Raw genomic sequence first — 15,180 nt, forward strand, 5'->3', positions numbered from 1 at the left:
CACCCTGCATGTTAGGTCTATTTCCTCTGCTGTTCTCAACGGAGAAGGGAATTTCCATAAAGCACCCTTGATCCCCAAACACATCGCAGGCTCAGAAATCCTGCCTCCCTCTTCTGGGCCACATGCCCACAGGCCCTGTATCCTCTCCATTTGGGTCAGCCTGTCGAGCCTCCGGTACAAGGGCCCATAGCCTCTCTTGACACTTGATAAAATATTAATTGAATTGGATCTCCGTAGCCGCCCTCGCACGCATTTTCAATTTCCTCCCATTCCTGACACAGAGACCCGGAGCCAGACAACGTGCATTAATAAGGTTGCACGCCCGAGATGAGCAAGAGCGTTTAACCCAAAGGGGGCCGCGGGGAGAGGTTGCCCGGTGGGGCGGGGGGTGTGACTGGAAATTGAGACCTGCGTTTCCCAGCTCTGGGAGGGCCCAGCCCGGGGCCCTTGTACAACGGGAATCGTTACATCCGTGCAGCGGCAGGAAGCGAAATAAACAATCTGGATATTCACATTCCAGAAAAGCACAGCTTGGTCAGGCTTGGTCGGTGTGCCTTGCTTGTTAATCCAGGGCGCCCCCCCCCCTGTCTCTTCCCACCACCCCTCCTGTCTCCTATGCTCCTCAGGAGCCCCTCCCTCTGGTATTGTTCAAAGCTCTATCCCTGGGAAGCACCCTGGGAGGGTGAGCCCAGGAGGGTCCCTGAGGAGGCAGAGCAGTGGGGCAGGGGTCCTGGGATGTTCACCTCCTGCATCCGCCCGCCTCGCCATCCTAACAGCTTCCTGCCACCACCACCGCCACACACCAGGTTGGCTAAACCGTGGCAGTGACGCTCTGCATGGGGCCTCCAGGGGGGTGGCAGTGACCCTCTGCACGGGGGCTTCAGGGGGTTGAAAGCTGAGAGCCCAGAGGTGCAGAGATCTGCCAGTGGTCTCCGAGCTGGTCAGGACTAGACTTGACCCTGGCCCTGTGTCTTTTGGAGCAGGGACACTGTCCTCACCACCAGGCCACATGTCTCATAAGCATGAGTCCTTCTCCAGGGACTGGCCCCTCCTGAAGGCATAGCCACAGATGGCCGGCCAGGAAACCCTTGGGTCAGTTCTACTCTGTCACCTGGAGCCGTTATACATCGTTGAAATCAGCAACCGCAGGGCGTAGGGTTTGGGACCCCACCTGTCTGGCCCCAGGAGCATCAGAAGCTGCGGCGACCGGCAGGACGCCTGCCTGTGCTGCCCAAATGTGGAGATTTCAGAGAAAAGGCCTTCCATCTCTAGGGTTCAGGCCCTGCACTGTGATTTATTTCTCATTCAGAAAGATCCCTAATTCTGGGCGCTTCCTATTCTTCATAAAGAGAGTTGCATCAGGCTCAGCCCCACCTCGGTCCTCGAATGCCCCCCACTGCCGGCGGGATGTCTCAGGCCCCAGCGCACATAGCCTCCCTTCCTGAGATCCGGCCTAGGGGTGGTGTAGCCTCCTGGTCTCCTGAGAAGCCTGCCCTCTCCTTGCAGCCCCTGGACTATGAGATCTCTGCGTTCCACACCCTGCTCATCAAAGTGGAGAACGAGGACCCGCTGGTCCCCGACATCACCTACGGTCCCAGCTCCACGGCCACCGTCCACATCACCGTCCTGGATGTCAACGAGAGCCCCGTGTTCTACCCGGACCCCATGACGGTGACCAGGCGGGAGAACGCCTCTGTGGGCAGCGTGCTGCTGACCCTGAACGCCACAGACCCCGACTCCCTGCAGCATCAGACCATCAGGTGAGCGAGCCGGGGAAGGGCAGCGCGGCTTCTCTTCTCAAATCACTGACACCAAACACCGGGAAATCACACTTGTGGGTGATCTGGGGGTGGGGGGGACTGGAGGAGTGAATCGTAGTGAACAGGCTGCAGTGGACAGCACACAGGGAGAGAGCCGGCGGACCTGGTTCTCAGCAACAGACCAGCGCCAGGGGGACGGCTGCAGGCCGAGTCCACAATACAACAAAGTAACCTCTGTCCTTGGGCTTGGGCATCTCAGAACCCTGACTCCTCGTATCTTTACCACTCTGTAGAAAATCATGGTGTTTTTTGGTCACCATCAAGTCAGCTCGACTCCCAGGGACCTGATGTATAACAGCAAAGCATTGCGCATTCCTGAGCCACTTCCCTGGCCACGGGTGTGTTTGAGTCCACTGTAGTGGCTGTTGTGTCCACTTTTCTCACTCAGGGTTGCTCCCATTGTCACTGGCCCTCGACCAAAGAGCCCTGGCAGACTAAGCGCTGGACCCCTTAATCAGAAAATCAGTGGTTCAAGCCCAGATAAGGCTGTCTGCCGCCGTAAACATGTACAGCCTAGGACGATATGAGGACCAGGTGTATCCCGTGGCCAGGGGTCACAATTAACTGGAGGGCCTGGAGCTACTCTACCAGGAGTGCCGCCCCTCTCCAGCGATCCATCTGCAATAAGCTCGTCAGAGTCTCAGGAAGCAGCCTGGGATCACAGGGTCTTCACGGTCTCGTTTTCAAAGGCAGACCGCCAGGCCTTTCTTCCTAGCCTTAATCTGGGAGTGCCACTGAAACCAGCCCCCATGGGTGACCCAGCTGGTGTTTGACGTATCTGCGGCATCACTTACAGCATCATGACATGCAAGACACCCCAGCACAACAGGCTGACAGGTGGAGAAAAAGGTAGATTAACTCCGTTTACAAAGACGGGTGCAGACAGCCCTCTGACTACAAATGGCCAGCTGATGGTCAACTCCTCGTTGCCCTTTACAGTTTTGTCCATTTGTCTCCGGGTTGAAATGGGTGACTTAACCCCTCCAAGAACCAAAGCAAGCTCACTGCCTTGAGTCTGTGCCGACTCACCTGACCCGCAGGACAGGGTGGAGCCGCCCCTGAGGGTTTCTGAGACTGGCCCTTTACAGGAGCAGACCCCTTGTCTTTTTCCTTTAGAGCAGCGGTTCTCAACCTGGAGTCAAGCGATCCTTTCACGGGGGCCGCCCGATTCATAACAGTCGTGAAACGACAGTCATGCAGTAGCAATGAAAATAATGTTATGGTTTGGGGTCACCACAACATAAGGAACTGTATGAAAGGGTCGTGGCATTAGGAAAGTGGGGTAGAACCACTGCTTTAGAGCAGTTGATGGATTCTCATTCTCACCGTGCAATTATCAGACCCACTACGCCATCAGAGCTCCAGAACCAACCCCTACGGCAACAAGCCCCTCACCACAATCACCTCCACTGGCTGCGCGTGCAGGTCGAGAATCTCTGAAAAGGCTTCTGGGCTTTTTCTTGCACAGAGACAAACCCAAGGCCACTGCCATGAAGTAGATTCCACTCACAGCGTCCCTAGAGAGGGGTTCTGAGACTGTCGGTCTTTAACGCACAGCATCGCCTGCCTCTCAGTGAGCAGCTGATGGGTTTGAACCTCCAACGTCCAGCCCAATACACCCCATAGTGCCACCAGGGCTCCATAAGTCGGCTCAAATGAGAACCTGTCCTGACTGACCTACAAATTAGACACAGTCAGGAACAGATGCTGTGTGTAACGCAGGGACGGTCTCTATTTCAAGTTCAGGGAGGCCCTTGCTCAAGGCTGCCCAGCTTGGTGGCAGAGGGATAAGACTGGGATCAAAGCCAGAAGAACTGGACTGCTGAGCCCATCCTCTCCGAGTTGTCCAATGAGAGGAAGCAGAGAAGCTGTTTGGTGGCTAGAGAAATGGACCCTGTGCCTTGGGTTCTAACCTCAAGAATGGCTGACATGAAAAAAAAAAAAAACTAGAGTCTGCAGAAATCTCTCCTTTCACTCCTCCAGCTCTGCCCAGTGCACAGGAGGAGAGTGTTTTTGTAATGAGATGGAATTAAGTTGTCATTCCCTGCAGCGTGTCTGAGGCCACTGGATGCGAGCCACCCAGCGTGGAATGTGGTTTTCATAACAGTCTGAAATCAGCACACCGGTCCCCATGCCCGCGCATCTCCACAAACGCAAGCCATTAATCTCTCTCCCAAAATCCCAACGCTTCCTCCGACGAAGCACAAATAATCAAGTACCAGACACGTGTATCATACGCGTATGTCCGACCCCCTCCATTCCAAACACCGGAGGAGATGGTGCAGGTTCAGGCAGCCAAGGGGTAGGCCAGGGGCTGCTGCCGGTGGCAAAAGCAGGTTTCATTCTTACAGGAAAGTTTCCCAGCTCCCCTCCGCAAGGAAACATGGAAGCTCTCGCCGGAAGACAGGAATGGATGCTGAGGGGTTGGGAGAGCAGAGGGTCAGGGTGGCCAAGTTCAGGTTCCTGAATCTTCTCAGAAAACAGGCGGAAGCTGTGCCCCAGAGTTCTGGCCCAGACAGACCATGGTCTGGACGTTGTCCTGACAAATCCCACTCCCAGTCTGAAACGGATGGGGGCGGGTGACATTTCTGCTTCTCCTCACATTCCCTCCTACTGGATCCAGAGTCACCCAAAAGACGTGGCCCAGGCTGCTGGCAGCTAGACCTCTTCTCTCTCAACACTACCCCTGCCAGACTCCCAGCCCCCTCTCTCCCTTCTGCAGACTGCAAGCTCAGCTAAGGCCAAATAACACCCATGACAGGTGGAGCCACTGTCTCTAGGACTCGGAGAAGCAAGGGCTGATTAATTATTTGCAGCCTTTGATCCTGGGCACAAAGGTGCCGAACCCGGTGGGGGCTGTGCGCAGGCGTGGGGGCCAGGCGGCCACAGTTTTCTAAGAATCTGCACCGAGCTCCCTGGGATTCTTGGGCAGACACGGTGCCCCTGCGAGCAGGGCTGTCACTGTTGTTATCTTAATGAATCTTTGGGGAGTGGGCTGTGGGAAGGGGTGGAACGTAACATTGGGAACAGTGGTCTCTTCACACGTGTGCGCGTACACTCACACACACACACACAAACAGATGCTGGCCCAGCACCTGCTCCCCAGACTCCCAGCAAGCCTGATTCCCAGCGCAAATTGGACTTGGACTGCACAGTGCTGGGAGATACTGGGTGTTTCTCTGTGTCACTGTATCAGGAGCCTGGCAACGCTGTGGGCTAGGTGCTGCACCGCTGAGCTCAAGGTCGGTGGTTCTAAGCCACTAGCCACTCTGTGGGCAAAAGATGAGGCCGTTGGCTCCTGTAAAGTTTGGGTGTCCTGGCAAGGTCTCTGGCAGCTGGGATTGACTTGATGGCAGATGGTTTGATTTGGGCGATGCCCATGTTGTTCTATCCATCTCTCTTGTTCTCCCCTCTCTCCTCTCCCCTCTCCTTCCGCGGTTCCCTCCTCTCTCCCTCTCTTTCCCTCACCCTGACTCTCACTTGCTCTGTTTACCTCCGCCCTCCCCCCGCCCTGTCTCTCCTTTCTTCTCTGTCTCCATCTTCTGCGATTCTCCCCTCCTCGTAGCCATTCTCATCCATTCGTACATCCTGAGTGACTCCCAGTCTAGAGGCCTTCTCTCCCAGAACTGTACCGGGCAAGTGTTCTGTTGTGATCCGCGGGGTTTTCCTTTGGCTAAATTCTCAGAAGTGGATCGCCAAGCCTTTCTTCCTAGTCTCTCCTACGCCACACACAACGCTACTCCCAAGACCCTTCGCATGCCTTGGGTGAGCTGCTGCTATTGACCCATGCCATAGCTTCCGGGGCATCACACAGGCTTGCCGCCCGCACTACCTGGAGTATAAATATCAACATGCCCTAAAAAAGCAACCTGCAGCGTGCAGTGACGTTAAGGCTGAGATGGGAGGCTGTCCTCCAGGAGGCCGGCTGCATCCCCGGTGGTAGCGCAGCATCTCTGATGAGGAACAGACCGAAGCAACCGATCGCTTCAGCTAATTGTTGTCAGAAAGAGCAGCCCGCTGACCATTATGCCGAAATGCAGATGGTTGCGTTGGGTAAACTCCCTCTTTCAGGGAACTACGTCACCGGGACGGGCCCCAGCCTCAGGTTCAGGTTCAGGACTTGGTTTCTTGGCGGATGTGACTGGCAGTTCAGTCCCTCTGAGCGAACTTTTTTCAGGAATCTCCGGGCAATCTGGGAGCTCCTGTTACCGCCTCCGTGAGCATTTCCCGGGCAGAGCATTTTTCAGACGGAGCTCATCCGGTGCAGGCAGCCTTGCAAACAATCCCGCAGCCTGGGTCTGCACATGGAATCTATGCGGGACTGCGCGGAAGAAAATATGGTCCCTGCCCACGGGCAATGACCTAGCACCGCGCCGCATTTCTTTGGAGAGGGTCATTTATCTGGGAGCCCGAGACGTGTGTGCCAAGCACTCTATCTGAGAGGATGAAGTTGGGCTGCATGCACGAGGAAAATTCAAAATGAGAGAGGTTTAGAGAAGAGAGAGGTTTGTGGGTTTGTTTTGGGTTTTGTTGGGGGATGGGGGGTGGGGGGTTTCACCCATACAATAACTCCACAGCAGGCAGAACCTTGCAAGGCTAGAATGGCAGTTCTGCAAAGCAGCTAGGGGCCCACCCGCGCTTCTTCCTGGTCCCTGAGACTGGCATCCTTTTCTTCGTGGTCCAAGAAGGTTGAGAAGGCTCCCACCTCCGTGTCTGCAACCCAGAGAGCACAGAGGAGGAACATGGCGGCAGAAGGCACGCCTCCTGTCTTCTAGCCACGCTACCTAGCCACTGAGATCTCATTGGCTAGAAACGAGACACGTGGCCACACGGGCCAGCCAGGGGCACTGGGAAAGACAGGGTTTGGGCTGAAGAGCAATGTGGCCAGCTTTTAACTCTGGGCTTCTTTATGAAGAAAGAAACAATGGCTGGTGCGAATAAGGCACCATCTCTGCCTGCCGTGGCATCTTTGTGGATTGCTTTGATTACAAAAAAACAACGGGGTGGATTTTAGAAGATGCAAACATGCAACAATCTTAGAAATGTACCAGTGAGAATGATGGACTATCGGTGTCCTAAGGAGGATTGCTAGTAAAAAGTTCTTTAGTCAGGCATGCATTTAATGGTCTTATGCAGAGGCCCCTGTGGGTCTTCCAAGAAGCCCTGCTGGCACATTGGCCCGCCAACAGCTCACCTGCCGCCCATCTGGAGAAAGATGAGGCTGTCTGCTCCCAGAAAGACTCTCAGCCTCGGAAACCCTACACGGCGCCAGGGCCGCCATGAGTTAGGAAAGACTCAGCAACAGGTGTGGGGCTTTACGTCTTTGGGTTTTTGTCTGAACGGAGCGCTGGTGATGCCCTGGGTTAAGCGTTGGGCTGATGACTTGGAAAGTTGGCCGTTGGAACCTACCAGCTGCTCTGCGGGTGAAAGACCAGGCTGTCTGCTCCAGGAAAGGTGGCAACCTTGGAAAGTCTACGGGACCAGTTCTATGCTGTCCTGCAGGGTCTCTGTAAGTGGGCCCAGGCCTGGCCTGAAGTCGGGTGGATGGGCTTTCTGTCTGCAAGGAAGAGCCGGTCTGTGTCTGCTGGAAGCCTTCTGTCTCCTGGGGCCTTGCATGTTAAGAGGAAGAACCATTGGCTGCCGATGAGAATGCCTCCAGGGAGGGAGGGAGGAAGGGAACAGAAGGGGGAGGGAGGGGAGAGAAAGGGAGGGGAAGGCAGGGAAGAAGGAGAGAGAGGCAAGCAGGGAGGGAGGCAAGGGCAGCAGCATATCCTTGGGCTGTAAGAACAGTGGTCCCCAGCCAACCAGCGAGAAGAGCCAGGTGACACAAATTGATTCTTTGCCGACCCGGTGTCCGTCTCACTTGTCAGCTGACAGCTGAGGCCCCAGAAACCCTGCTCCCCATGCCTCTATGCCTGCCTTCCCCTCCTGGGAGTCTGGGGCCAGCGGAGAAGAAGCTGAGCGTCCCACAAGCCCCTGCAAGTTTGATGGAGATGCTGATGGCAGTACTAAATACTGCTAGTGGGGTGACTCCAGTACTTAACATGTCCGGTAGGGAAGCTGGCCAGACTGGCGTGAGGTTCTCACCCCCTTCTTCATCGGCACCATAATCCAAATAGATACATTCTTCTTTGCTCTTATTTGTTGTCCAACTTTCACAAGCCTATCAGGTGACTGAAAAGACCATGGCTTGAGTCAGACTCGGCCCTCAGAGTGACATCTTTTCTCGGTAACACTTTAAAGAGGTCTTGTGCGTGGGATTTTTCCGATGCAATGCTGCTTCCGGGACCGCTGATTGTGGATCTAAGCCAAAGGCAGCGACTTCTCCATTATCAGGAGTTTGTCTTTGGGGCCAGTGTGAGGACTGCGTTTTCTCTACGTGGAGTTGCCGTCCAAGTCAAAGACGGCTGCAATCTTTGATCTTCATCAGCACGGGCTTCGAGGCCTCCTCGCTTTCAGCAAGCGAGGTTGTGTCATCCGCGTTACACCCAACTTGATGATCCATCGCCCCTACTAGACCTCAGGCTCAGTGAGGGTAACGTTGTTGATTGTCCTCAGCACCATCTCATTCATTGAGCATTTTAGGCTCGTCACTGAGAGCTTCAGACTTTCCAGAGGCCTACAGAGTACCAATGGACCCCAGTGACAGTCCATTAACAGCAAGAGATAGAAATAAAACACCAAGTTAATGCATTGAAGTTCATAAATTAAAAATGTCTATGGAACTTAGCATTGTGACCATGTTATCATGACAAATTTAATATTTGTGAAAATGTCCTTATGTCCTACAGAGATTGGAGGGCCACCTCCCCATTCATGACTGGAACTAAACTCAACCTGTGTGTTAGACCAGGTTGACTAGAGAAACAAATTCATTGACACACATATATGTGTAAGAGAGACCTTTTCATATAGAAATAATTATGTATCAATAAAACAACCCAGCCCAGTCCAGATCAAGTCCGTAAGTTCGATATTAGCCCATAAGTCTGATATTAGCCCATGAATTCCTCTTCATACTCACACAGCACATGCAATGATGCCAAATACAGGAAGATCACAGACTGGTGGGTGGAAAGTCTTGTGGATCCAATGGCAGGGCTCTGGCTGCCATTGGCGTGGCTGCATGTCGCTTATCAACAGGAAGATATAGCAAAGAGAGAGTTGCCCGCCTCTTCTGATAGTGGAATCAAGAGAGAGGAAGACCTAATGTAAGTCAGGGGTTCTTTGGTTGAATGCCTTGTTTAATCAAATCCTGGAGCTCCGGCAGAGGAAACCATGGGGGCAAGGAGGGGGATCGGGCCAAAGAATGCGATGGGAAATTGAGCAAAACCACCCCCGCCAATCGTGGGACCTTCTCCCTGCCGTCCTCCAAGACCAATGGGAAGTAAAACGGGGAAAAGAACAGCAGCCAGCTGGAACGTGCCCATGCCAGTCTTCGCTGGCATCCTCCGAGCCCAAGGCTCCAAAATTCCCCAGAAGTACCCATTTGGGGGGAAAGAGGAGGCGACTGCAGGCCCCACAGTCAGAATGTGGTTACTGAGACCAGATTTAAGAGTTTAATTTGCAGTGGCTCCCACCCTTTAAATTTTAATCAGAAGTTAAAGGCCAAACAATAACCCTTCTACCTGGGGAAATTAAGAGAAGAGCCTCCGCATCCTAAAATATATTATTAGCACTTGATCTTAATTAAATGTGGGCAACGGGCTCCAACAACCAGGGGTTGGGGAGAGGTCGTGGGTTTATTTATTTTTTTTTTTTTTGCTTTGTTTTGTTTTTTTAATGAGCTCAGATATATCTTTCCTGCGTTGACAGTCATCGGGTTTGAAATACAGATGAATTGTTTTACAGTGAGGCCTTTGTCATTTTTAATTAAAGCAATGTTCTTCCATGGGAAGTTTATGGCGGCAATACATTCTATCTCCAACTTGCCACGGAAGTTTTAATTACGGAAGTAAATATATGAATACCACTCGCTCTTTATTTTTACCATCAGATTTTCTGGCCCGGGACACCAGTGGGAAAACAAGGCCGAATAAGTTAGGGTATGTATATATTTCAAGCTTTAACATCCTCCACGGCTAAATATAGAATCCTGCTTCTAGAATGTTCTAGAGGTGGACCGTTTTCAGTACTAAACGGCGGAGCTGGCTGAAGCCGCCAAGAAGCAGCTGGCCATTTGAATGCACCTCTGAAAGGTTTTTATTGTGTTGTTGTTGCTGTTGCGTTTTAAACAAAGCAAACACCTTTTAAAAAAATCCGTCCAGCAGGTGCTGTTGTCCATTTGGTCAGGGCCAGACTGGCTTGATGGTTTCAACTGGGCTTTGCTGGTGCAATGTGATTATGATGGTCACGTGGACTCCAAGCGCCAACACAGGGCGTGTTGACAAGGACAAGTGTTGAGAAGAGAGAAGTCCCGGCCACAGTGGCGTGAAGCCAAAGGGACAGGGCAAGAGGAGCCACACCATGATGCTGGGACATTAAGACAGAGCGACAAGCGGGCCTCCGGCCCACAGAGGCTGAAGCCAAGGGGTCCTGTGGCTGAGCGGCAGAGGGCCCGAGAGACTTGGCTGCTGGCTGAGGACGAAGCGCTGCTGAGAACCAGTGACCGTGTCCTGGCTTGTGGTAACCTGTCCACTTCCCTAGCAATCCCCAAACCGGGTCAGGGGCGGGTCGGTGACAAATGTTGCTTCTGGACAAATGTTTTTCTGAGCTGTTTCGTTGGCTCAGCTCTGAAAATATTAAGGAAAGGAAAAGAAAAGAAAATCCCCATAAAGGCATTGGAAACAGACAAGGATTTCGACAGAAACGGAGGTGTTGGCTCAGAATGCAGCACCTGGATGTCAGTTAAAAAACAAACAAACAAAAAAACCCTCACTGCCTTGCAATCAATTCTGACTCATAGCCACCCTACAGCGCAGAGTAGAACCGCCCCTGTGGATTTCCTAGACTGTAGCTCCAATGGGAGTAGAAAGCTTCATCTTTCTCCCCTCTGAGAGGCTGGTGGATTTGAACAGCCAACCCTGCTGTGGCCAGCCCAGCGTGTAACCCACTGCACCACCAGGGCTCCTATCGATGTCAGTAGGACAGAGAAAGTAGCTGAAGTGTTTCATTCCTTGAGCCTGCCGGCCAGTCACCTCTAGCCCTGGGTCAGGGGACATGTCTCAAGGCCTCAGGGAGGGCTTGTGACAGATCGGCAGGGACATGGGACGAGAGCCACAGGCAGAAAGCCACTTAACTAAAGACAGGATGCTTCTCATCACCTGCTGCCCCTCAGTTTTCCGAAGGAAACCCAACGCTTGGGTTTTCAATGGAGGCCTCTCTCTACCCCTCCCCTCTGGCCCATCTCTAATGTGCTATTTCCCAAAGTGGGGGACACCACCACTGGGGGGTCCTACAGCAATTGGGGGGTGGGGCTGCAAAAGCACAGACCTGCACTGGATCCTGTAGGACAAGCATTTTAATTACCTGGGGTGCTGAATCTTGTTTGTTTTGTTTTCTGAAAAGAGGACACGAGGCCAAAGGTTTGGGAGTCTTTGGTCCACTGTGTGGTTTCCCTTCTGTGTGCTGGGGGGTGCTGGCAGGAGCCTCATTCTAAGACCCCCGCCTTACAGACCTGCTTCAGGAAGGTCTTGGTCCCTGTGTGACATTACATGGGTGAGAAGAGGTCTGAGATTCAAGTAGGACACACCAAATGGTCAGCAGTTCGAACCCACCAGTAATGCTTGGGGGGCGGGGGGGGCCTACCACGTTCAAAAAGACTAATAATGACCTGCTGTACCACAGAATGAGACACCGCCTGTTCCTGCGTCACCCTCACGGTCGTGGGGATGTTTGGGCCCCTTGTTGCAGCCAGGGTGGCCATCCGTTTGGTCCAGGGCCTTTTCCAAGCATGGCATCTTTCTGGAGGGACGGGTCCTCCTGAGAGCATGTCCAAAGTACTGGAAATACCGCAGCCTCAGAAACCCTAGGGGTCGCTGCAAGTCAGAGCCACTCAACGGCAGTGTGTTTATGATGGGGGACCCATGGTCACAGGATGACTTGTATGCCCCTCCCCACTAAAATACAGCTATGCTGAAGTCCTGCCGTACCTCTAACTTATAGGGTCACATGGATAATGGAGCGGCCCTGGTGGAGTAGTGGGGTACACCTTGTCGCTGATAACTGCAAGGTTAGCCGTTCAAAACCATCAACTGCACCGTGGTAGAAAGGCAAGGCTTTGCTCTCATAAAGAGTCACAGTCTCAGAAACTCCCAGGGGCAGTTGTCCCTTGTCCTGCGGGGTAGCTATGAGTTCATTCAACCCGATTGGCAGTAGATTGGTTGTCATTTTTATAGCTGTGTGGACAATGAGGCATGCCTGGGTGCTGTGAAGGGTCAAGCGCTTGGCTGCTAACTGAAAGGTTGGCAGTTGATGTCCACTTGGAGGTACCTAGGAAGCAAGGCCTGGTAATCCTTTCTACTGGAAAGCCCACAGAGCACAGCCCTACCCTCACACACATGCCCCACTCCACCCCGGCCTCCCACCAGGAGTCTCATTGCTGGCAGCTGGTTTGGCAGTTCAAGGGAAGCCAGATGATCCAGGTGAGAGGCTTGGGAAGCCCCAGGCGTAACCGATCAATGACCACCTTGCTCAAAGAGTGTAGCACAGAGTTGTCCTCAGAGGGTGACTCTCCTAGGACAAGTCTTTCCCTATAATTGGCAGAGCCCCTACTCGCCAGCCGGTGCGAATGCTGGGCCGCAGAAATTGGTGGCACGTCCCAATACTGTTGGTTTGGCATCTCTGCACATGGGCCGCCGTGTGGGTCCACAGGCCAGGCGGAAGAGACAGTCAGCTGCCAAATCCCCTGGTTAGCAGGTTCTTCCCAGGGGCTGGGGGCACTTAAGGAAGCAGACTGGGGGCTCCAAGCACCTCTGTGTTTTTGCATGTGTATGTTATACGCTGTGTTGTGCTGTGTTGTGTTTGTTGTGTTGTGGTACAAATCGCAAAGACCCTCACATGTTTATGTTCCATGTGCATCCTACACATGTGCACAGAACCCAACTCAGAGATCCCCTCGCAGCTGCTCAGCAGATAAGCCTATAAAGTGAGCAATCAACCCTTCAAATCCAGAAGGGTAGCATTGCCCCAAAAACCCAGCTCAGGAAGGCGGGGAGGGGGTGCCAGGAAAGAGGGGCGGCTGACTGGAAAGGGAAAAGCCAGCCAGGAAGTGGGATGAGCCCCTTTACATGGAGGGCCCTGGAGGGAGTGCAGGCAACGAAACAGAAGGTGTAGGAGCTGCTGAGTGAAAACCAGTCTGTTCTGTAAACCACGCAAACCACAGTGAAGAAGTTTAAAAAGGTAAAATAAAATAAACCTTTTCTAAATTAATGAACAAATTACAAATAAATAATAATGATCACAGCCCAGGTTTTAAGCAGCCTTCAGATCCTAGTAAATCCTGCCTGGAAGTTAATATTTAATAACTCTTTGCAAAGTCTGGGAGAGGAGTCCCATCGGGCCTTGGCTTTAATATACAGAGTGACTGTGTGCTAATGAAATATCTCCATTTAATCATCGCTCGAGGCTCCGCTCGCCTCTGAGCCTCCCCTTTGAGCTTCCAGCGACAAAGGAGTGGATCCTGCTGCTCCTCTTTCTTCTGGGGTCACCGGCTGCACCCCACCCAGGCCCCAGCTCCATGGAGTACCCCCTAAGTCACCAGAGGGAGGTACTGTGACCCACATTGTTGAAGCTATTGTTAGGTGCCAGCTAGTCGGATCGGACTCAGTCACCGGTGTTCAATAGAACGCAGCACTGCCTGACCCGGCACCAGCCTCACAAGGGTGCTTCAGTTGGAGCCCACTGTGTCCGCCACTGTGTCCACCCGTCCTGTCCAGGGCCTTCCTCTTGTTTTGCTGCTCCTCCACTTTGCCAAGCATGATGTCCTTCTCCAGGGACTGGTCTCTCCTGACCACGTGTCCAAAGTCCAAGGTCAACAGTTCAGATCCACCAAGTTGTTCCTGAGAGAAAGACGAGGCTTTCTACTCCCATAAAGAGTTACCGTCTCAGAAACCCACGGGGGCAGTTCTACTCTGTCCTACAAGGTCTCTTTGAGATGATGTAGATGTACACGTGCATCCTTTTACCCTTCCATCGGTTTAACGGTGACTTCGTACGCACCCCAGTGAAGGAACCCTGGTGGTGCTGTGAAGTAAGCACTTGGCTGTTAACCAAAAGGTCAGAAGTGGAACCCACCAGCTGCTCTGTAGGAGAGAGGTGTGGCCATCTGCTTCTGCAAAGATGGCAGCCTTGGAAACCCTGTGTGTCCACGGGGCCACTGTGAGTCGGAATCAACTTGGGGCAAGGCTTTTGTCTTTGGTTGGCTTTGGGGTGGAGGGAGCACTATATGCCAGGCTCTGTCCTTGGCACCAGAGGCATAGAAGAACCAGGTGAACAGGGCCTTCTTATTTAGAACTTATGGTGGGGAGTGGTCAGAGAATAAGTGACCATTCTCCACTATTACTCCCAAGGACCAGAGTGGGGACTCAGGAGAAGCATCCACACCCTGAACAGGGCCTTCTTATTTAGAATTTAGGTTGGGGAGTGGTCAGAGAATAAGTGACCATTCTCCATTATTACTCCCAAGGACCAGAGTGGGGACTCAGGACAAGTATTCATCTATCTCTTCCCACCTGCAGGTGTGGGGGATGTATTTCCTGTGTCATTGTGCCTTTACTCTCTGGCACATGCCCTTTTGGAAAATCTTCCCAAACCCAGAGCCTTCAACTCCACCACCCAGACACGGACAGATGGATGGATGTTGCTTATTCCCTGTGCCAATTCCAAGAGTGAGGGGCGGCGGTGAGCACGTGTCGTTTCGTCTGGTGTAATTAAAGAGGCCACGGGAACTGCTATCAGCTTCCTGGGGAGCCGGGCCGTGTTTATTTTTTCTTTAAGAGCTACTAATTTTTGATTAACAAGGAGGAATGTAACATTCAAGAGCAATCTAATTACTCCCTCTCCCCCTCTCCCGGCAAAACATCCTTCCCCGCCATGTGTGAGCCCGGCTGGGAGGGAGGAGGGCCGAGGGCTGCGGCGGCAGCATCACCGGGGACATTTGTCACGTCAGCACCTAGACAGCGTGCCAGCGTGCCAGACACCTCAGCTGCAGGTCACCGGCCCCGCCGAAGCCGGGGCTGAATAATCACTCACTTTGTCATCAGCTCATTCTACAATGGCTACTCTCATGAGACCACACACACAGACTTTGGGGAGGGGGCAGACTGGCCTGGAGAGTGAGGGATGGTCAGGGGGATGGATACCTGGATCCTGACTTGGGCTCTGCTAAGGGAGCGAGGTCGTCTCTAGGAAGCCAGCCAGG

General features: G+C 53.1%; 1 protein-coding gene across 2 annotated transcripts in view; it reads left to right on the top strand.

Annotated features, from left to right (window-relative positions):
• Nucleotides 1-15,180, top strand: part of LOC101642974 (cadherin-13) — a 349,021-nt gene that overhangs the window by 286,600 nt on the left and 47,241 nt on the right. For both annotated transcript variants that reach the window (XM_045293862.1, XM_030886548.2), the window contains exon 5: nt 1,507-1,760. In XM_045293862.1, the coding sequence (XP_045149797.1) occupies nt 1,507-1,760 (254 nt within the window). The remainder of the gene's footprint in view (nt 1-1,506; nt 1,761-15,180) is intronic.

The sequence above is a fragment of the Echinops telfairi genome, unplaced genomic scaffold (assembly GCF_000313985.2).
Source record: "Echinops telfairi isolate 266 unplaced genomic scaffold, ASM31398v2 ScPeMD7_2291;HRSCAF=2852, whole genome shotgun sequence".
NCBI classification, from domain to species: Eukaryota; Metazoa; Chordata; class Mammalia; order Afrosoricida; family Tenrecidae; genus Echinops; species Echinops telfairi.